The 20,745-nt window shown below is 43.7% G+C and overlaps 4 protein-coding genes across 11 annotated transcripts; 1 reads left to right on the top strand and 3 right to left on the bottom strand.

Annotated features, from left to right (window-relative positions):
• Positions 1-28: 28 nt before the first annotated feature.
• Positions 29-4,429, bottom strand: clcc1 (chloride channel CLIC-like 1). Of its 4 annotated transcripts, none has more exons than XM_011614935.2 (12): positions 4,348-4,429; positions 4,011-4,235; positions 3,796-3,903; positions 3,395-3,505; positions 3,073-3,294; positions 2,845-2,985; positions 2,666-2,765; positions 2,192-2,289; positions 1,947-2,093; positions 1,323-1,862; positions 1,174-1,206; positions 29-938 (listed from the first exon to the last, which is right to left on the bottom strand). In XM_011614935.2, exons 2-12 carry the CDS (start codon positions 4,140-4,142, stop codon positions 804-806), a joined length of 1,767 nt encoding a protein of 588 aa, XP_011613237.2. In that variant the 5' UTR covers positions 4,143-4,235; positions 4,348-4,429; the 3' UTR covers positions 29-803. The 4 variants fall into 4 exon arrangements, with proteins under 4 accessions (XP_011613237.2, XP_011613236.2, XP_011613238.2 ...); XM_011614934.2 differs by having other exon boundaries at positions 4,011-4,258; positions 4,348-4,422; XM_011614936.2 differs by lacking the exon at positions 1,174-1,206 and having other exon boundaries at positions 4,011-4,258; positions 4,348-4,422.
• Positions 4,430-5,008: 579 nt separating this feature from the next.
• On the bottom strand, positions 5,009-10,428 carry ftsj3 (FtsJ RNA 2'-O-methyltransferase 3). The gene is made up of 21 exons (XM_011614938.2): positions 10,246-10,428; positions 10,010-10,115; positions 9,642-9,688; positions 9,381-9,460; positions 9,157-9,256; positions 8,812-9,006; positions 8,606-8,721; positions 8,379-8,483; positions 8,188-8,288; positions 7,999-8,085; positions 7,789-7,920; positions 7,446-7,581; positions 7,168-7,364; positions 6,904-7,024; positions 6,739-6,820; positions 6,517-6,661; positions 6,331-6,428; positions 6,092-6,194; positions 5,796-5,979; positions 5,617-5,711; positions 5,009-5,541 (listed from the first exon to the last, which is right to left on the bottom strand). The coding sequence occupies exons 1-21, from the start codon at positions 10,310-10,312 to the stop codon at positions 5,298-5,300; spliced, it is 2,541 nt and encodes an 846-aa protein (XP_011613240.2). The 5' UTR covers positions 10,313-10,428; the 3' UTR covers positions 5,009-5,297.
• Positions 10,429-10,686: 258 nt separating this feature from the next.
• plaat1 (phospholipase A and acyltransferase 1) lies at positions 10,687-13,172 on the bottom strand. 3 transcript variants are annotated; one of them, XM_029828926.1, is made up of 5 exons: positions 12,652-13,172; positions 11,886-11,935; positions 11,635-11,773; positions 11,262-11,480; positions 10,687-10,871 (listed from the first exon to the last, which is right to left on the bottom strand). In XM_029828926.1, the coding sequence occupies exons 2-5, from the start codon at positions 11,910-11,912 to the stop codon at positions 10,714-10,716; spliced, it is 543 nt and encodes a 180-aa protein (XP_029684786.1). In that variant the 5' UTR covers positions 11,913-11,935; positions 12,652-13,172; the 3' UTR covers positions 10,687-10,713. The 3 variants fall into 3 exon arrangements, with proteins under 3 accessions (XP_029684786.1, XP_029684787.1, XP_003974301.2); XM_029828927.1 differs by having other exon boundaries at positions 11,635-11,725; XM_003974252.3 differs by having other exon boundaries at positions 11,212-11,480; positions 12,652-13,169.
• Positions 13,173-13,661: 489 nt separating this feature from the next.
• Positions 13,662-20,674, top strand: mfn1b (mitofusin 1b). Of its 3 annotated transcripts, none has more exons than XM_011614941.2 (18): positions 13,662-13,701; positions 14,161-14,317; positions 14,459-14,594; positions 14,790-14,952; positions 15,096-15,220; positions 15,338-15,446; positions 15,994-16,101; positions 16,237-16,390; positions 16,587-16,654; positions 17,594-17,715; positions 17,895-18,021; positions 18,091-18,195; positions 18,303-18,405; positions 18,638-18,870; positions 18,975-19,139; positions 19,207-19,403; positions 19,520-19,654; positions 19,958-20,674. In XM_011614941.2, the coding sequence occupies exons 1-18, from the start codon at positions 13,687-13,689 to the stop codon at positions 20,025-20,027; spliced, it is 2,292 nt and encodes a 763-aa protein (XP_011613243.1). In that variant the 5' UTR covers positions 13,662-13,686; the 3' UTR covers positions 20,028-20,674. The 3 variants fall into 3 exon arrangements, with proteins under 3 accessions (XP_011613243.1, XP_029683637.1, XP_003974302.1); XM_029827777.1 differs by lacking the exon at positions 19,958-20,674 and adding an exon at positions 19,738-19,951; XM_003974253.3 differs by having other exon boundaries at positions 13,687-13,826.
• Positions 20,675-20,745: the final 71 nt, after the last annotated feature.

The raw sequence follows: 20,745 nt of genomic DNA, 5'->3' as shown, positions 1-20,745 counted from the left end.
TCCAATATTCTACACTTTTTATCAAGTCAAACATGACAAATGTATTTTATTTTTCCCATACAAATCACACACATTAAAATATCACGTTGCTCCGAATATAAAACATACAACTTGTGAAATAATTACAACCCCGTCCCTTCAGCAGGGGACACCAGCATTAGAACACACTTTACCACTGAGAGGGCAGACATCTGCCATGAGGTTATGTTTACTTACATAACATAGCAGGTTGCTTTATGATCAAAGTCCCTTTGGAATTTGGAATATCACCAGAATTCCCTGGCAGATTATAAACATTTCCTGAACAGTTAAAAAAAAAAAATCAAACATTTTGCGTTACTTTGCCAGCCGCAGGACTAAGACCAGTTGTCTTCCCCATTATCTGACACCCCTGTGGGCAGGTGGTAAATACTAAACACCACCTCCCGGTGCAATAAATGCCGTTTTATTAATATATTATACGCATTACAGATTTTTCTATAGACTTTAACTGAATATGCGGTAGAAATTAACATGATAAAAATAAAATCTTTACAACAATAAAATTTGATACAAGAATTAGTCGATTTGTTTCTTAATTCAAGAAAAATCAAGTCCGCCGCTGCTGTGAGGGCTTCCGATGCAACTGTGGCCAGAGGCTCCTCCAAATGTCTTTGTACCATCAGGGCTCCACACAAGCAGGAAGGAGCCTTCACACACTTCAAACCTGCACCAAAATCCTAAACTGAAGCCTGCAGCATAGCAACAATCAGGAACTGCTGTGCTGAGCTCACAACATGTGCTGGTGACTCAGAGAATCTCGGTTAAGTAACGGAAGGCTCCAAGGAGCTTCCTGAATTTACTATGCTAAGGGTCTCCTGAACTGGAACCCTGACAGTTTCCACACCAGGTGTCAGTGAACCAGGGGGCAGCTTGTCTCCTTCACCAGTTCTCAGCTCCTGAAATCAAGAGAACATTGTAGTTTAACCAAAATGACACTCTTTATATCAACAAGACTGATAAATCCAGGATTTTTTTTTTAACTTTGACCAATTTTATGAGAATCTCCATGGAACAGGAAATCTATCTTTATTCTTTCTCTTATTTATCTACCATATAAGGCATATTGCCAAGGCCAGGCAAACTCAAATTACTTATCAAGATATAAATTAATGGATTATTTAGGTGATTTACCAGTTTATAGCTTGTGACCCTCCCATTGTAACGCTGAAGCAGCAATAAACAAGACAGGAGGTTTAATCGCCATGAAAAAAAACCAACCTGATTTTGTGTGAACAGCTCCACATTTACAAAATATCATATTTCACTGAAAAAAACATCACCTGAATGTGTGCTTGTGAAGGCTGCTCCCCTGCTGGAGGCTTGTTTGCTCTGCTCACCTTGCCGGCTTTATCTTTAGATGCTTTTTTATTCACCGTCGCCTGTTTCGTCTGTGACTGAGGTGCATTAGAGTCGGTGGCATCGTCTTGGGTTCGGGTCTGGTTAGCGTTAGCACTAGCTCCTGTAAGCGCCTCTGGTGACTGCAGCAGCTCTTCTGAATCCGACTCGGCAGACAGACTCAGCTCTGCATCGCGCCGCTGAGCATTGGTGTCATCGCCGCTGCGCAGCGTCCTCACAACCATCTTGGCTGCCTTTTCCTGGGGTCTTGTTCTCCGCTGTTGAATCTGGTTCCTGGAGGCGCTGGCAGCCAGGTGCCCCCCACGTGGCGAGATATGTCGTGTCAATTGCTCATTGTCCTGAATCTCTTGGAGATGGTACTGCGGCTGTCGTAGCTGGGGAGGAGGTGGATCCGGTTGGGGACGATGGAAAGGAGCCATGATGCCATATCGGAAGGCTCCATTCACACTTAAGTACATGAATGCCTGCAGATGAGTCACATCAACATGGTATATAAGACAAACTGTCAATTGTCTGAGCTTCAGTGCACATTTAATATGGGTTCTCACCAGTATCAAGAGCACTATAGTAGGAAATACAACAATCTGCCAGGTAACTGGTAGATCTTTGAAGAGGGCTCGAATAAAATCACTGATCCCCTCCCCAAGGTGCTTCAGTGGTTCGGTGATGACAGTGACGATGGTAACGGACATGGCCTAAAGAGAAGTAGAGATTCATTATTGATTCCATTAAAACTATGATAGATTTCTATTTATTATTCAATAACAAATGCTGTGGAAGAAACTGTTGTCACCTTGGTTGGAGGCACCAGCAGAAGAGGGTTGACATAGATGACTTCATAGTATTTTTTACAGGGGTCATCCTGTAAAGTCCATGTGCTTCTGTACAGCTCTGCAAGAAACAGCCGAAAGCCGCGTGTCACTGTGGGTACGACCTGCGGATACTACTTGCACAAGATCAGACACAACACACAACATGTAATGTTCGCATATAACGAGTCCAAAACATCCCTCGGGAGAGGGTGGAGACCACAGGAAAAGAGGGAAAGCAAAGAAAAGATAACTGGTCTTTGTTTTTTTTTGCAACACTGCGCTGTGAACAGGTGACTGTTTGCTAACAAGCCTACTAGCTCAGCTCCACACTTGGTTATCTGTGTGGATTCTGTTCTACAAGTCAGAAGTAAAATTGAGAATTATTGAAAAAAAACAACTGAAGAAAACTCTAAGCTTTTCTCAATATGATGCCTAAATCTGTTTAAATCTCTCACCTTTCAGATTGTCATACCAGTTGTAGTTCTTCAGCCCTGTGCATTTTCCACTGATGCCTTCCAGCTTCGCCATGTTCTTTTGGTGTTCAGCAAAAGCAATCTGATAAAAACAATACAAATAATACAAATCTGTCTGTTTTAATGGAACAGAAATACAAAAGTCATAGTTTATTCTTCACCTTGTACAAGTAGAACCAGTTCCAGATTATACTGACAAAAAAGCACAAAACAAACAGCCTTCCCAGCAGAGTGCACCACGGTACCCGCGACAACAGCGGGGTGCTGACGATGGCCACCATGAGCAGGACACCCAGCCCCAACTGGAACATAAACACAGGGGTCCTTTAGAAAATGACTGGGGAAAATGCACAGCCATGTGTGATTATTGGGGTTGATGAGTGCATTACCTTTAACACTGTGTCAAGCTCGATGCCAAAGGCGTCTTCGAAGCGCCACTTCCACGCTTCATAGTCATGTGGTTTGAGATCCACCAGTATCTGGCTGACAGCGTTGTCCAGAGCTCCTGTTCTCCAGCTCTCCTCACCTTCCAGAAGGGTCTGGATTTCAGCCATGGACTGTCTGGACAGTTTAATTTTGCCATCATAGAGGCCATCTGTAGAATCAGTGGGCTGAGAAACAAAGGAGAAATATACTAAAAATTACACAATTACACATTTTACAGGTGTTACACTACATGCTCAAGAATAGCCATGATAAATGTCCACTTACCACACCAACTCTTTCTACTTCTTTCAGAAGTCTGCGAAGGAATCGCTTGAACACCGGAGTGCATGTAGCCTGCTGCGACAAGGCTTTAATTCTCTTGTTCTGTTCGTCGATCTATAAAATAACAGAATTCATGACACATGGCACTGGTATGTTTAAAAGCTGTTTCAGTGTTGTTCTCTAGCTCATCCAAACATTAAAGACACATGAGCATGAAAGAAGTATTTAAGATCTGTTTGAAATGTATACAAATTACATTCTTTAAAATATTTGATGCACCACCTGAAGGTGCAGAGAAAGATTGGAGAGATTTAAGTGCACCTTCTCCTCTGGAGACTGTGCTTTAAGTGTATAATATAATATAATATATTATACTCAAAAACTTTCAATCTAAACTTAATAACCTGTTTCTGTAGTTCCATTAACTTTCTGACACAGTGGGCGTCTGCTGGCTGCCCGGAGTCTGGAGTGTGTTCTCTTCTTTTAGTTGGCACATTGGGGTAGTTTGCAGACTGCATGACATGCATGAACACATGGACAGTGCACGTTATGGCTTTGGTGTAACGGTAATGATTGCAAATGAACCTTAATGCAAATAAATTAAGAGAAATCAGCCAACCTCCACGGGCTTCTTCATCGTTTTAGTGCTTGAATCGTAGTTGATCATATCATAAGGGTCTATCCAGTCATCATCATGGACCTGCTCTCCCACGACTGTCAGCGCCAGGCTCACCAAAACCACCCACCGCATCCTAGCACGGAGATTGTGGTACACTATCCGGCAGCCTGGCTAAATTGGCGAGTGGGCCGTTGGCAACGATTGCAAATAAAGTGAAAGTAACCGCTGACAACAAAAAGGAGTCAACACTGTAAATAAAATAAAGAGTATGTAAGAGAATGTAAAAGCAATTCACACAGAAATAGAAACAGAAATAAAAGGTTCAGCCAATCAATACCTAGATACGGACCGCTGTCGGTACAGAACAGAATCTGCACGGGATCCACAATTGGCTCGGGTAGCGGCGCTTACAAATGACGTCATTATCTTCGTATTTATTGGCGTGTTGCAACAATGACTTTAAACGAGTATACCGCCACCTGCCGTATCGGAGTGGGCAACGTAGACGTCAGGTTTTGTGATGGTCGTTACGGCAGTGACCGTTGAACCAAAGACTCTATTTGTAGTGTCTGTTTCTCCCCAAAACTCTGCATTCTTACAATAAATTATACATGCATGGAGTTTGTACTGGAGTCGACGCAATGCCCAAGCGAGTGTCGTGTATTGGAAGCTTCTACAACAGAGAACTTGTTTTAAACTAGTCTAATAAGTTCAACACCAAAACGGTACCACCCCAATACCCCCACAGAACCGGTCAAGGACGAGACAAGAGTTGCCCTCTTTAATACCCTCTGATCGGGAACCAGCTCCACAATATTTACGCAATCTGACCCATTCATGCATTAGTATTTCAGTATTCAAGTTATGTGATTCATTTGAATCATATTTAATCATTTTTGTTCCATTGTGACAAAAGGGTTTTGGGAAGTCCAACATGCAGAATTTTGTTAAAAAGGTTTCTGCTCACCTCTGAGTTGAAACCACCACTGACTCCATTTAAAAAAAAAATCAAAACATTTATTGCAAACCTATTTATTTACAATGTTAACATATTGGGGAGAATACTCTATTTATTGGACAAATCCAATACAGACCCTCAGTTCAGCTGCTCTGTCAAACCAAACTGAATTGTGTGACAATTCTACAAGACGAAAATATCATTATCAAAGAAAACCAAATGTCCAGAAGTTGAAGGATAAAACCAGAGTGTCCGTATTGCTCAAAGCTCCATCAACTGCCCCCCTCAACTCTGACACCAGATTAGATTTGCCAGTCGATCCAATTTCTTTATTTTCTTCCTTTCCCACTCTTCTGGCTTCCTTTCCCACCCTTTGACCGTTTTCCTTTGCCCCCTTTAGCACGCTGGTCTTTCCTCTGCATTCCCCGCATGTCTTTCTTCAGACGACTGTCCACCACCTTGAAGGCTCCCTTGACGCCGGGGGGCCGCCGCACCTTCCTTCCAGCACCCTTTTTGGTCACAATGTACGTTACTTCTCTCTTCTCCTTCCCCACACCTGCTTTCTTGTAAATGCTGGGAACAAAACAACATTGTTTTGATGGAAATCTCAACAGTAAAGAGTTACAGCATCCTGATTTCTGATCGCACCTCTTCAGCTGAGCCATCTTCTCCCTCTCCGAGATGTCCACGGTGTTGACGACTGCCTCGGCTTTCTTCTTGGCCTGCTCCATCTTCTTCAACATCTGGAAATCATCAAATTCCTTCTGTTGCAACATCTGCCAGGACTCATTTTTAGCATTACTGCCATCACCACCCAATGGTCTTACCCTCCGCTTCTTCCTGGCTTTGGCCTCAGCCACTCGTTTGATGGGCCGTGCGTTGATCTCCTTCCACTTTTCTTTATACTCCTCCACCATCTCCCGGGTGACCGGCACCGGCTTCCTCCTGTGTTTCTGTTCATCTTGCAGGAACCATTCAGGTACATCCCACGGCTGCTCTGAGCTGGCAAACCTGCAGAAGGACCCAACAGTTGTGTTACAGCTCACACATCACCGATACTGAGGCTTAATACTGTTATTTTAATCAAGTCAATAGCACAGATGACCCGAACGGAGACACCCACCTGTGGAAGGAGCCATCCATCAGGTCTCTGGCTCTCTTCTTAGACGTGGCGATCTGACAACCCAGCGCCAGACCTTCTGCATCCAGGATCCGGGCTTTCTTACCTGAGCGACAAACACCACACAAATCACGCGAAGTGGAAGCTGACGCACTAAATTTAATCAATTTAAACACGAATGTGCTCCGAGTTCTGTGGCTTCTAAAAAAAATAAAAAAGTATTTGCAGTGTCTCATACTCACTGATGCTTTCCACAGGAACCACTTTGAAGTCCTCATCATCACCAGCCTCTCCTGACATCCCATTAGTCCCTTTGGCCTGTTTCATTCTGGTAATTTCCCTGGAAGAGCCATTAAATATATATGAGCACTGATTTGTAGTTCAACACTTAACGATCAACACTGACATCACACTCGTTTCTTCTTTACTTCTCATCGTCGCTGCTGTCATCCGAGTCGCTGTCACTGGCGTCGGCAGCTTCCTGTGAAGCTTCTGCCTGTCCTTCCTCTGCTGGGGCTGCCTTCTCCTCCTCTTCCTCCACCACCTTTTCTGCTTTCCTTTTTTTGCCCTTCCCTGTGACAAAGACCCAAACATGTCACTATTTCAAAGATTTTAAAATCGGGATGCAGGCACAGGGCGGCTTCCTGTACCTCTCTGGTTGTTCTGTAGCCACTCTGACTGCTGAAGCTCGTTCTCGGCGTCTTTTTCCAGGTCAATCTCAGAGAAAATACCCTGCAGAGAACGAACAGAGCAGACTCAGAAAACCGGGACATGTTCAGGAGTGATACAGTAATGTAAATAACAATGTAGTTCACCTTGCTGAACCAAAGGTTGGTTTCTCGCTGTTTTTTCTCATCTTTCCCCTCAAGTTCTACCAACAAGCCGCTTTCTGGCTCTTCATCTTCCTCTTTACCCTCCTCCTCAGTGAATTGTACTCTGGAAACAAAAAAAACAAACAGCCAATCTCTGTTAATTAAAGTGAACTCTGTAAATTTTTGCTCCCATTTTACAAACTAAAAGGTGGTTTAGTCTCATCTAGGCAACATGAAATATAAAAAAGGTGGAACAACGGAGCTTACTTCTTTTTTTTTGAGGTTTCCTTCTCAAGCTCTTTCTCTCTCTGCAGCACCTCCTGCAGGTCCTCTTCATCCAAATCGGAGGCCAGAGACATTTTATCCGCCTCTTCGTCCTCTTCCTCAGAGATATGCATGTCATCTTCTTCATCTACAAGATTGTCGGCCGCCTGCATGTCGCCCTTGGAGATATCGGCCACCAGCTGACACAAAGATTATAGAACACGTTAATGCCAGTGAGCTCTCAGGTCTGTGCCGATGCAGCTGCGTTTCTTTGGAGTCACCTTTTGTTTATTGATGGTGCTGAGCGAGAACATGGACGAGTCTCCACCATCTGCGATGGAAACACCGGGCAGATCCATCTTTAGCGCCACCCTCTCTCTCTGCTTCCTTCGCTCCTTCAGCACTTTCTTCTTCTTTCTGATGGAGGAAGTGTCGAGTTAAAATTCCAATTTTTTTTAAAACCAAACACATCGAATGTACCAGACTGACAACCTGCAGGGTTAAATAAACAAAAACCCTCCTGAGAACTGAAACTCCTGGTCCAAATCTAGAATTCCCTGTACAGAATTCTAAATATAAAGAATACAAACTAAAAACAAATACTAAAAAGGAGAACCGTGATACCGTTTCAGCTCAGCCACCTCCTCCGCTTTCAGTTGTGCCAGTTTCCGTTCCATTTCTTCCTCATCATCATCATCATCCTCTTCCCTACCTTCTTTGTTGTCGTCTGGTTCTTTTTCTTCATCAGAACTTAAACTACAAAAAGCATAATTTTATGTCACATTACATAAGAACTGTGTAAACACTTCTGATGATGTCCAGTAAAAACTTTACTTGATTTCATCCTGCAGACTTTTGGCCTCCATCTTCAACTTTTTGGACAGATATCTTCTAAGCTTTGACCTCCAGCTCAGCAGCTGGCTGCAGATGGAAAGAGAAAAACATCCCTCTTCTCAGTACCTGTTACAACGGATCCAGGTCCAACCAGAACAAGAATTATTGACTGGTGTTTGAACGACTTACCGGAGTTCTTTGCGGCCCAAAACTCTAATGTCACGACAGCACTCTTTTATTTCATTGGTAGTTGCCGCATGAGATTCCAGATCTTTGTTGTCAAAGATGATCTGAATAAGACAAAACAGATCAGGTCAGGAAAATCTGAGGAACTTGTCAGATTTGGCAATTGACGCGGTACCGTAACTCCGAGATCTCACCTCACTGGCTTTGGCCAAGAAATCCACGGGGTTTTCAGCTTTCAGAAAAGCTGTGATCGGAAAACTGTGGAAGAGTGTCAGATCCCCATCTGTGTATCCCTCCGCCTGGAACACAGGAGCAGCTACTGATCAAATGTTTCTTTTGTGAGACACATCAGTTTTGTCGTCTTTGTTTTGACTGAGCAGCTTCTTTGCATCCATCTAAAAATCAGCTCGAACATACACACCTTTGGTTTCTTGACAGGGATCAGCTCTCTCACTGTTTTGGCTTGCACCTCCACTTCCTTGAAAGCATGTTTGGGATCAAAGAACTTACTGTCTATTTTGTCTGGAGCGAGGAAACCTGGTAAAGAAATAAAACAATGCTTAAAAAAAAGAGCCTGCACCTGAAAAATTATTTTCCATCGCTGATGTGCACGTGACTGCCACTAACCCTGACAGACGACAAAGATCTCTGCAGACTCATTTCTAGATGCCTGTGGCTTGGTCGATTGCACTTTGTTGAAGAACTGCTGAAAGATCCAGAGAAGTGGCTGATAGTCTTTAGAGCGGAACACCTTGGTGACAAACGTGCCACCTTTCGTCAGGAACTCACAGGCCAACTTGAGGGCCATGAGGGTCAAATGCGCTATGAGGGGACACAAGATGAGAAGTGAGGGGTGTTGCTCTCTTAAACAAACTGGGAAACAATAAAGGGAATAACTGTAGTCACAGTAACATCTGTGAGTGCATGTTAATGCCTTTAGATTTTTCATTCTTTCATTTAATCATCACTTACCTTGTGAGAAGGCATCATGTTGCCAGTTGGCTCCAACATTGGGAGCGCCGTCATTTAACACAACATCGACCTTCCAGGTCTGAAGTTCTTTTCGTAGTGCCTGCACATGGGACCGAGAGAATCAGACATTATAAATGCATTCTGAGAACCATCTCGTTCTTATTTTATTGTACCTTTAAGATTACAAATGAAAACACTAGAATTTAATGGTTCTACACTCTCACCTGTCTGCATTTCTCTGTAGTGATGTCTTCTTGAAGGGCGACCACGTTCGGGATGGGCTTGATGGGAACCAAGTCAACACCTAATGGAAGGGGGGAGTGAACAAAAAAGAAATTGTGTCTGGTCTCATCCACACCAATAAAATAAAACCTTTCAGTTCAAACAAGTTTAAAGTTTCAGTTTAAAATTCAATTTAGAGTTAATTACTATATTCATTATGAAATTATTAAAACTGTCAACCTAATTGATAACATTACACTCACCAATTATGAGACTTGATACAGGCATAAATTTGGATGCAACTTGCAACCTGCAAAGGAACATTATCAATGCGTCATTGTTTACAGTTCCATTCTCTTCAACTTTATGTTATTAGGTATTTATTTATTTATACAATTAATTTGCTAATAAGTGGCACAATAAATGCACGGACCGAAGACACAAACCCAATAACTTGCATTTGTGTCAAATAATTTCTATGATGCCAACAAAAAAAATAAAAATAAAATCTCCTGTTATGTTACAGAATTGCTGTTTATGCTTGTGACCACCATCCTTAGAGCAGGTAACTTGGGTTTAGTTCATTTTCTCTGGATTTTAGTGTGTATAGTGTATTTGACAGGGCGCTCACCATCCACCGGGAGCAGCACACAGGTCGACCAGAGCTCTGGCTTTCTGCAAAAACTGAAATTTACGGTTGAGCTGAATCAGCTTGAAGGAGGAACGAGAGCGATACCCTGGTAAGAAAAGACGCTTTCAGACAACTGACATGAATTCCAATTCCGTACGTTTACTGTTGACAAGTTAGCCGGAAAACCTGGTAAAGCTAATAATTGACCGAACATGTGTACATCAGCACTACATTACCAGTTTCCTTGGCTAAATGATAGAATTTGTCTCTTCTGGTCTTTCCAACTTTAAGTTTCTTCCCCATGTTTGTCGCTGTGGTTCCTCTCTTTAAATTACTGAAACAGACTGCAAACTCTTGACTTCCACGAACATCCACAGAAATAACACGTGCGGCTACCTGGCGCGGAAATTCTACGTCAGACGTTTCTTCTTCTACTAACAATTGTTACCAATGTATGTTGACGTTTGCGCCACCTAGTGTATGTAGGGTAGACAAGAATAACTGTAGCTCAAAATTAACTTAAAAAACTAAGTGTTTTTAGTTACAAAATGTTAAAATAAATATTAGCTTTTTTGCTTGATACATATACCCTGTAATTTGTCCACAAAAATCTTCCATCGTGTATGATCCAAATCCTGTGTGCAACTAAAAAAAAAAAAAAAAAACCCACACTCATCCATATTTCCACAAATGATTTATTTCTGTCATAAAAGCAACATGAATGTTGGATGAAAACATTCTGAAGTGGTGAAGGCAGCTGTCAGAAAGGCCTGTTCCTGGATCGTGTGTTGATCAGTCCCAGGACTGAGAAAGCACTCGCTGCAGCAGTCACCAAACTGATGGCCCCAATGGCCCGTGTGGCCTGTAGGGAGACACGATGGTCCTTATTAGATGGAAGGTAACAAAATGTATTATTTATGACATTATCAACTCCAATATATCTTTAGGATACACTGTGGTTACAAGAGTAGATATAAAGCAATGAATAAAAAAAGAACAACAGCTATATAAGGAGAAATTGGGGGGAATCATGGTCTAGTTAGGGGGTAGTGGAGTATTTTAAACTAGTTTACAGCGTTTGGGCATGTTACATAATGTGTCTCTCATATAAAATAATCCTATTTACCTCTCATTCTTTATGGAATTTTGAAGACAAAGTTGATATTTGAGCCTGATGAAAGAGAATGAACAGACTGACAAACCTGCTCGGACACCCCCTCCCCGTAGCGCAGAAGGGTAACAAAGTGCTCACAGTTGCTCCCCAGCAGGTCATAGGACACTTCCTGATCGATGAGGACTTGGGCTCTCTGGATGATTTCACAGATAGGCAAAGGCGTGTGGTTGTGGTCGTACTTGTTGTTAACGCGGTACGAGTCGCTGCCCACCACCTCCTTCAGGAGCTGCATGCGCACCACAGCCTTCCTGCTGAAGACGGACTTCACACTAGACACAGCGGCTGCAGGGCTTTCATCTGGAGGGAATAGAAGCAGCCATGGAATGGAAGTCTGTTGCACTCCAAACTAATAAACACACTTCTGCAGGAGAGCAGGTGATAGTTTGCCACGGTCATCTGTTATCTGGGATGCTTAGATTAATTGAGTCTGATGGCATTAGCTCTCTCTCACCGACAGGAGTCAAGTTGATGATGTAACCATCTCCCAGGTAGAGAGCCCAGTGCTGATAAGCTGGTCTGAAGATCTCAATAAGGTCACCAGGCTGGGGGTCAGCAGAGGGGTCAGGGAGGTCAGGGTCATTAGAGGCCATCTATGCACGCACGCAAACATGCAGACAGGTGAAAATTTATTGTGGTTGTATACAGTCAATGATGCAATGATACAGCTGTATTATGATAAAGCTGTATTAAAAGCAAACTTACAGTTGTGTTTTGCTGTTGTTTATCCATTCCACATCATGCTTCCACAATTTCTAAAGAGGAGAGTAAACACAGAGCAATAAAACCATATTTAACCGCTTGAAAGATCAGTGGAACTAAAATCCCAAAACTGAAATTGTAATCTTTTCCCTTGTCTCGGACTTGTCACGGTCAGTGCTAAGCCCAAAAAAAGAGAATGCTAGATAGCCTGCTGGAATGTAAAAAGCATCCATACATACACACATGGACAATAAACACCAGCTCACACACAGACAATACACACATGAGCTCTTGTGTCACCTGTGCTGCCATAATAGCATCCACACAATAGGGAAGCTGACAGAAAAAAAAGGTGTTGGAGCCCAGGTTAGCTGAAACACACGTCATCGCCAATAACGTCAGTTTACTTTGTCACTTTCTACTTAAATGAGGAGAATGTGGGTGTATTTCTGATTAAATTAGAAAAACATTGGCCATAATAGGATGAATATAACCCTCCCCAGGAGAGAAACAAGTAATTCCATCTCATTATTAATGTATGAAGCCCAGCTGAGCTGAATAAAGCCACATTCAGTTTTCATTCTTAAAGTGAAAGTCCTTATATTAAACATGCAGTTTTCTTACATGGTAAGATATTAGATAATAAGAAGTGGAAGAAAAAGAAGAAGAAAAGAAAAGTAGACACATGGCACGAAACAAATAATAAAGGATTTTGAGTACTCAAACTAACATTTGGCGCAGACCGAGTGAACGCTGCCGTCATACTTACTCAAACATCAGTAGTTTTTTCTTCCTGATCATTTTAATTCTCCATCATAAATCCATACACTTCCCCAAAAAAACGACAGCAAGAAATAGAAGCAGGAGGGAGGCTGTTCCTCGGTGTCAGAGATGTCAAAAGGCTGCCAGACGTGCCAAAGCCAAAGCTGATGCCGGGTGTTTCGCCGTCCACTGTTGTGACTGATTGCCACAGTTGCTAAGGTCACTCATCCATATAAAGGAGAGGCGTTTCCTCTCTGTCACAGTCATTCTGGCTGCTCTTCTGCTGCAGGTTCACAAAGACAACATGCACTCACACCACATTGAAGGTTAGCGGGTGTTAATGGGTAGCCGGATATAACACTTAATTTATTATGATAAATTCAATATGAGAAAGGTGAAGGTCAATTGAATCAAGGCTGCAAAAGCATCAACGTCAATTGATTGACAGTTAGTCTGTCATAATCACAAATAGTGAGTAAAATGTTTTGAATATTCTGCTGCTGTTGTAATCTTCCTCTCGGCCTCAACTGCAGCTGTGGAACTTTCAGGGGTCGACTGATTTCTCGCGTGCTGATTGGCTACTCTCACTCGTGAGCTTTTTGGCTCCGCCCACATGTCCATATAAGCGCATCTGTCAAGCTGCCGTCAGTGTCGTGAGCAGGAGCACAGGAAGTTGGAAAACCGTCGATTCCAACATTGAACAAGTGATTTGAAGATTTAAAAAAATTTAATCACAATAGTAAAAGTTGATGTCGAATAACACGTTGGTGCTAACTTTTATCCTTATTGGGGTTATTTTCATGTTTGAATATACATATTTTATTTATTTCATTTAAATTCAATTCTGTGTTTAAGTGATGAGGTCTATCCCCTGATTAGAGATGTTTTTTAGATGAAATCTGCAATCACCTTCCTTATTTTTATGTTTTATTTTCTTTAAATACCAAACGTCTCAATGCGTTTCAATGTAAAACGCAGGCACTATTTTATGTGCTCTTATTCTGAAAATAATTCCATCTGCCCGGAAAACGATTGACCTGGTATGATAACTACACTGGTAAGATTACCTGATCCGAGCTGGAACCAGTCGAGTTCAGGGAGGGAAGGGATTTTCTGTACTGTCACTGCGGATTATCATTGTTTTGGTTATGAAAAGAGAAGACTAGCAGTCCTAACACAGTGGTAAGGAAATTCTTCTGCTGGTTAACTGCACTGTCACCACGTTGCCGTCTGCTAACGTTAGCTTACAGTCGTAGTTACAGGAGGTAGTTAGCTAGCTTGGTTGACAGTCGCTGCACGCGTTTGCTTGTTTAATGCAGCATTTTTTTTGTAACAGTAGATATAAACAATCGCAAACAATCATGAAAATCTGTCGTACACGTACATATGATTCATTTGTGATATAATCTGAATGTATGTTAACAAGTTGTGTGGTTTCGTTTTACACGCCGCATCACAGGTTAATGAAGAATGTCCACTCACAGTAACTGTTTGACCTTTTTGACCCCGTGTTTAGATTAACACCATGGCTGCAGCCCCTCCTCTACGGCGCTCAGATTCAGCTCTGGGAGACTTTTCCCCCTTGAAGCACTTTGTTGTGGCAAAGAAGAAGATCGGAGCTGTATTTGAGCAGTTATTGGACTATGTGAAGGAATCTTCTGAGTTTGTTTCAGGTGAGGCGTTTTGGTCAAGTTTGAATTTTTACGCTATCACCTGCTCCATGGATGGCTTTGTAAAGGTTTTTAAACAGTGCATTTATGTCAGAAGTTAAGACCATATGTGATCTTTTTGTTTGTTTTTTTTGTCTCGGACAGAAACCTGTGGAAATCCGGCGCTGGAGAACATCGCCAAGCAGGACCAGAATTTGGAGATTCAGGCATACGCGGACAAACTGTTTGTCATTAAGGAGGTGTTGGCACGCAGACATATGAAAGTGGCTTTTTTTGGCAGGTAGAGTCCGACTAGGGTTTACAAGCATGAGTGTTTTGATGCAAAGAAATTCTAATTAGATTTTTTTTAATCACAAGTGGGTTTTCTCTGCAGGAAATATGGAAGGCAACTACATTGTTCATTTAGCTCAACCCATTATTAACGACATCCTTATTATTTAGGTATTATACTAGATGATTGAATGTTTCCTTTCAGGACCAGTAATGGTAAAAGCACAGTGGTTAATGCCATGTTGAGGGACCGAGTGCTGCCCAGTGGAATTGGCCACACCACAAACTGCTTCCTGAGTGTGGAAGGCACCGATGAAGACAAAGCTTATTTGAAGACGGAGGGCTCTGATGAGGAGAAGAGCATCAAGGTAAGCAAGTAGATTTTGCAAGAAAGGGTTTTTTGTTTTTTTTGGATTGATTTTAAAACAATTTTTGGGCCAAAGATCGGGGCACACACCTGCTCCAGGATCAGACCAGCATTAAAAAACCGAAATATCTGCCTTCTCTGCAGACCGTAAATCAGCTGGCTCACGCTCTCCACATGGATGAGAGCCTGGACGCCGGCTGTCTTGTCCGTGTGTTTTGGCCGAAGACCAAGTGTGCCCTTCTTCGAGATGATTTGGTGCTCGTAGACAGGTGAGAGGATAAACTCAACCCACTTTGGACATATCTGGAAATCGCTACATGTAAAACAACACAATTCACAGATTTAGGGTTGCTCTTGGTTCTGCTGAACTCTTGTCCACTCTGCAGCCCGGGCACAGATGTCACATCACAACTGGACAGCTGGATCGACAAGTTCTGTCTGGACGCTGACGTCTTTGTTCTGGTGGCCAACTCTGAATCCACACTGATGAACACGGTAATGGAGCTGCTTTAACCTCTGTCTGGCTAATGTCTTGCTGAGGTGGCGTTTTTATCTTAAACTGGCATCGTTGTTGGGCAGTAGAATGACAGGTTAAGTGTAGAAGAACTTTGCCTAATTTAAATGAATAACAGCAGCAAAGGAAAGGTTTTAGCTCATCAGTGGGGCCCCTGCATGTGCCCTGTGGGACTGTTCTTGCCGTTCCATGATCACTCAGTCAGGAATGTCTTTGCCTGTGTTTATTTCCAGCCACTAGTTTCTCTCAGCAGGTATTTATGCAATGTAAGGCTGGCCAGTGTTAATCATAGAGCTCCTTAACCTGATGAAGCTCTTAAAGGGAAAGTAAAGGCACATTCCTGCCTTGAACCCAGGCTTCATGTAACCGGCATCCAAAGGTCGTCTGGGTGAAAATCAAGTCGAATCCTAACTGTTCATTGTCCAGTGGAAATTCAAAGCTTTTGCTTTTAAAGACCAATAATCTTATTTTTTAAATGGAAAACAACAATAGGTGTTGTTTCATTAAAGCTCTTCATCTCTCTTGTAGGAAAAACATTTTTTTCACAAAGTAAATGAACGTCTGTCAAAGCCCAACATCTTCATCCTTAACAACCGCTGGGACGCCTCTGCGAATGAGCCAGAGTACATGGAGGATGTAAGTGAAATTACACATAGGATTCTATCGTTTTGGATCATTTTAGCAACTAGTAAAAAAAAGTACAACCTCAAATACCACAAAGGCTGGAGACAGCATTGTTTCATTAGTTATAAACGCTTGATGTCACTCAAGGTGAGGAAACAGCACACAGACCGCTGCGTGAACTTCCTAGTGGAGGAACTGAAGGTGGTGGATCGTGATCAGGCCCCCAACCACATCTTCTTCGTCTCTGCCAAAGAGGTGCTGAACTCTCGAATGCAGCGAGCGCAGGGCATGCCCGAAACAGGTGAGGAACACACTCATTCTGAGGCTAAACAGGCTTCTCAGTCAACGCAGCTCAGTTGTAGTAACGTTAGGAGTAAACGTTAATTATTTAACATATTTATGTTGCAAATGAACTGTGTTCTTATGTGTAATGGAGAGTTACCAGAGGGAGAGGCTTTAAACCGGTTAAAACTCCAGTTGAGTTTGTCATCTGACAGGTGGAGCTTTGGCCGAAGGCTTCCGGGAGAGACTGAAGGAGTTTCAGAGCTTTGAGAGGAGGTTTGAGGTGTGTGCTCGTGTGTTTTTGTGTCTTAACACCTTCCCAGATGTCTTCTAATATTCTTCATCCAACCTGAGCGTGTAAACTCTGTCTAATGTCTGAATACACAGGGATTCACCTTTATCTTTCAGGGGAAATCCTAAAAAAAACCTTAAATTCCGAGAAGCGGTGCAGTTTTTTGCAGCTCAGCCAAACCAGAAGATGGCAGCAGATGTTTTGTCAGTTGTTTCTCAGACTGCTGGATGTTTGTGGAACTGTGTGTGTGTTGAAGTGTGTGCTTGAGAACGCATCCTGTTGAATGAAGTGGGAACCAAACATGAAATGACCGTCGTCCTCCTCGCGGTCGACCTGGAACCTTCGGCTGCTTAACCGCCCCTCTTAGCCGTTGGCTCTCGTCCCTCGTAGCGCCTCGACCGATCACTGTGCCTTTGCCGTCGACCTGCGTCTTCATTGCTGAAGTCTAGATTCACTTAGGCGAGGACGCACCTCTTTTCAGTTGTTTTTCGATTCATTTTGAATTTGAGGTCATTGTTTTTCTCTCCGTGTTTGTGTTTGCATCCCTTTGATTGGCTCTGAACGTGCAGGACGTGTGTGTTTTTAATCGTGCGTGCTTCGTGTTGATGTCTGACCCCGTTTATCCCAAGATGACACGATTCTTGCCTGTTACATCTCAGCCTTTTTCATCCTTGTTTGAATATTTTTAATATGTTTTTTCCACGATTTTGCCAACATCACCAGCCATCATTACTGTGACTGTTAATTCGTTGGGCTCCGGGACTCGAGATGCACGCGCTGCTGCTCTTTACGCCTGTGTTAACTTTCCTTCTCCTGAGTTAAAGTAGCAGGCGTCCATCTCGTGCTCTGTTCGTCCCGGGTGCTCGTGCACCCTCTCTGACTGCGGCCCCTATTACCTGTCACAGTAAACGGTGTGTTGTGGCCTCGCAGGAGTGTATCTCGCAGTCAGCAGTGAAAACAAAGTTTGAGCAGCACACGATCAGGGCCAAGCAGATCACAGAAAAAGTCAAGGACATCATGGACACCATTAACATCGAGGCAGCGGAGAAGAGGTGAGCATCTCTTTCCACCTGCTGTTGTGTTACGATTGAAGGTTGAAGTTCTTGTATCTTAAAGCCCTGATGGACTTCTGAAAGGTAAATATGAAGATTGCAGCTGGATCGGTCATCGATGAAGGTTTGTGCTTTGTTCTTGTGTTGTGACCCTAACTGCTGTTGTCGTGGCAACGCAGAGTGGCAGCACTGGAGGACCGGGAGTACCAGATGGACCGACTGGAGTTTGTCAAAAACCAGCTCAAACTGCTGATCGAGGATATCAAGATTAAAATTAAGGCCATCAGTGAGAACGTGGCAACAAAGGTAGTAGTACAGCTGTAGTTCCTGTTGTTCATTCATGTCACCACATTAAATCCCAAATGGTTGATTCAGGTGTCTGACGCCATGGCGGAGGAGATCTCCCGCCTCCACGTGCTCGTAGACGAGTTCCACTCTGACTTCCACCCTTCGCTGCACGTCCTTAAGATTTACAAGTCTGTAAGTAGAAGCACGGACCCAGCCTTCTAATCGGGGTGTTTCCGAGTAACAGTCGGGGGATATTTTTACTCCGCGTGTCCTCTGACTCCCGTTGTTGCTGTTGTCAGGAGTTGCTGGCTCACGTGGAGGAGGGGATGGGCAAAAACCTGGCCTATCGCTGCTCTGACGCCGTCTACGCTTCGGTCCAGTCCTCTCAGGCATACATGATCGGTACAGGCTCACGCAGAGCTCCGCTGTTTGTTTAGAGAGCATTGCTATGCTCATGTGACACCTAAACTGTGGTCTGTGACCCACAGCTATATTTACCCTGAATGTCAACATCTCGTGCCAAATTATGCCGGAGAGGCACGAGTGCTCCAGACACGTGGCAGATAGTGCAAAGGTGTTCCTGGGCTTTCTGAGGCTACAATAAGGCTGATATGTTTTATTTTGTACTGTGTAGAGAGCATGTTCCCCCTGCTTCCCTCTGGAGTCCAAACCCAAGGGCACATGTTGGTCCCCAGCAGGAAGTTTGACCTAAGCTATGACCTGAACTTCGCCACCATTTGCAACGACTTCCAGGAGAACATCGAGTTTCAGTTTTCGCTGGGCTGGAAAACACTAGTCCACCGCTTCCTGGGTTCCGTCAATGCACAGAGAGCCCTAAAACTGATGGAGCAGAACCTTCAGTCGCAGGTTTGGGGGATCTTGCATGATTCAGACGGTTGTTCTCACTCTGCCAACAACAAAACCTTCCCCAGAAAACATTTTAATGATGAGACAACTCTGCTATTGCTCAGTCTACCCTGGCAACCACGCCGTCCTGTGGCCCCGCCTCCACAGTGGCTCCATCCAACAATGAGGCAGCTGTCATGACTCAGGAGGATCTGATGATGGTCGTGGCAACCAACATAGCATCTCTCACCTCCCGCACCTCGATGGGTGCCGTAATCGTTGTGGGAGTGGTACGTCGTCTCTGCTCTTCACCGATTTGGTGACATAGAGGTGGTGATTAAGCTCTCGCTTGTTTAGGTGTATCGAGCGGTCGGCTGGAAGCTAATTGCTCTGTCAGCCTCTCTATACGGTTTTCTGTATCTCTACGAGAGGCTGATGTGGACCACGAAGGCCAAAGAGCGCTGTCTGAAGCGCCAGTTTGTGGACTACGCTAGCGAAAAGCTGCAGCTCATCGTCAACTTTACCAGCGCAAACTGCAGCCATCAGGTCCAACAGTAAGGCCTCCCCCCCCCCCCCCCCCCCCCCCCCACTAACACATGAAAGCGCCTCCCCAGCCTCAGCTGTGCCGTCGCCTCTCACCGCTGCGATGCTGTGCCCTCTGTGTTGCCAGGGAGATGGCTACGACCTTTGCCCGCCTCTGTCAGCAGGTGGACCAGACGCAGAAGGAGCTGGACGCCGAAATCCGCCTCCTGACAACCAAAACACATCAGCTGGAAACCGTCCAGAGTCGATCCAAGAGTCTCCGGTCAGTCAGAATTATTGTTCATCGGGGAAACGCACAAAAGACAATCTATTTGAATTGTATTTCAATGTGGAGTTTTCCTCCAGGTTCCTCCTACTATCCCAAAACGTGCTTGTTGTCCCTCAGCGTGTGTCCCCGTCTCTCGTCCAGTGACTCCATGACATCTCACATGGTCACATGGAGCAGAGTTGGATTGATGAATAATTCCTGTTCAGCCTTTGTTCCGGCTGAAGACTGCAACCTTTAGCTTCTGATTGTTGCTGCGTGTAAGTGTCGCACCTCTGGAATTGTTTTCTCTCTCTGCAGGCACAAAGCGACAGACCTGGAGAAACAGCTGGAGGAGTTCACGAAGCAGTACCTGCAGCCTCCACAGTGATGGGTGCTCCTCCAACCTGCCCCCTCCTCAGCCAGGCTGACAACGGCACTTCACGTAGACCGAACGCGTTTCCTTCTTAGGCAAGAATACAAACATATGGACCACTTTATTGAACTCAAATCATCGTAAATCTGTTTCAGTATTAATGGAGAGAAGCACCAGAACGTTAAGATACAACGTTTTCTCTGCCAGCTAGAAAAGAAAGCCGACATGTACAGATGTTCTTGGAGGAGGTGATATAATCTTGGTCAGACGGGGCTGTTTTTGATACTAAATAAGCCCTTTCTTACTGTGAATATGCATTTAAGACTTTTTGTGGGGCAGATAAAGTCTGTGTGCTCCAGTTTTATATCAATGCTGGAGCATTGAACTGGCATGAGCGGAGATTTATCTCAGAACATTTAGAATCTAAACGGAAGAAATCAGATAATTCACTGAGAAATCATAGATGAGGTAGCATGCCTAACGTCCTCTAGGTTAGTGTTCTATTTTCTAAAACTCCATACTGTATAGATCAAAAACTTTGGAAATCCCTGTATATTTTATGATACTGTTTTATTTATATTCATCTGACTTGTAAAATGTTTTTCTTCTATTGAAATACCTCAAGATTTCCCGCAGCTGTATAAAGTCTACCACGATGTAAATCTGACCTGTGCCTTTATTTCAAGCGTCCTGCAGAGATTTGACATTCTCTCTGGAATAAAACACTCATTTA

This window comes from Takifugu rubripes, chromosome 20, assembly GCF_901000725.2.
Source record: "Takifugu rubripes chromosome 20, fTakRub1.2, whole genome shotgun sequence".
NCBI lineage: Eukaryota > Metazoa > Chordata > Actinopteri > Tetraodontiformes > Tetraodontidae > Takifugu > Takifugu rubripes.
This window is presented reverse-complemented; position numbering and strand designations above follow the sequence as displayed.

Bases quoted from the DNA above. Each gene is read 5' to 3' on its own strand.
- clcc1 (XM_011614935.2), bottom strand. From the start codon at position 4,142: ATGCGGTGGGTGGTTTTGGTGAGCCTGGCGCTGACAGTCGTGGGAGAG. The intron at 3,904-4,010 runs GTTGGCTGATTT...CATGTCATGCAG, and splicing joins CGATGAAGAAGCCCGTGGAG to TCTGCAAACTACCCCAATGT. The intron at 1,863-1,946 runs GTGAGAACCCAT...ACTCATCTGCAG, and splicing joins CTATAGTGCTCTTGATACTG to GCATTCATGTACTTAAGTGT.
- ftsj3 (XM_011614938.2), bottom strand. From the start codon at position 10,312: ATGGGGAAGAAACTTAAAGTTGGAAAGACCAGAAGAGACAAATTCTAT. The intron at 8,484-8,605 runs GTGTGTATGTTC...CCTGTGTTCCAG, and splicing joins TCCCTGTCAAGAAACCAAAG to GCGGAGGGATACACAGATGG. The intron at 8,086-8,187 runs GTAAGTCGTTCA...TTCCATCTGCAG, and splicing joins TTGGGCCGCAAAGAACTCCG to CCAGCTGCTGAGCTGGAGGT.
- plaat1 (XM_029828926.1), bottom strand. From the start codon at position 11,912: ATGGATAAACAACAGCAAAACACAACT. The intron at 11,481-11,634 runs GTGAGAGAGAGC...TATTCCCTCCAG, and splicing joins CATCAACTTGACTCCTGTCG to ATGAAAGCCCTGCAGCCGCT. The intron at 10,872-11,261 runs GTGAGCACTTTG...GTCTCCCTACAG, and splicing joins TGACCTGCTGGGGAGCAACT to GCCACACGGGCCATTGGGGC.
- mfn1b (XM_011614941.2), top strand. The intron at 18,406-18,637 runs GTACAGGCTCAC...TGTACTGTGTAG, and splicing joins CTCTCAGGCATACATGATCG to AGAGCATGTTCCCCCTGCTT. The intron at 19,404-19,519 runs GTAAGGCCTCCC...CTGTGTTGCCAG, and splicing joins TGCAGCCATCAGGTCCAACA to GGAGATGGCTACGACCTTTG.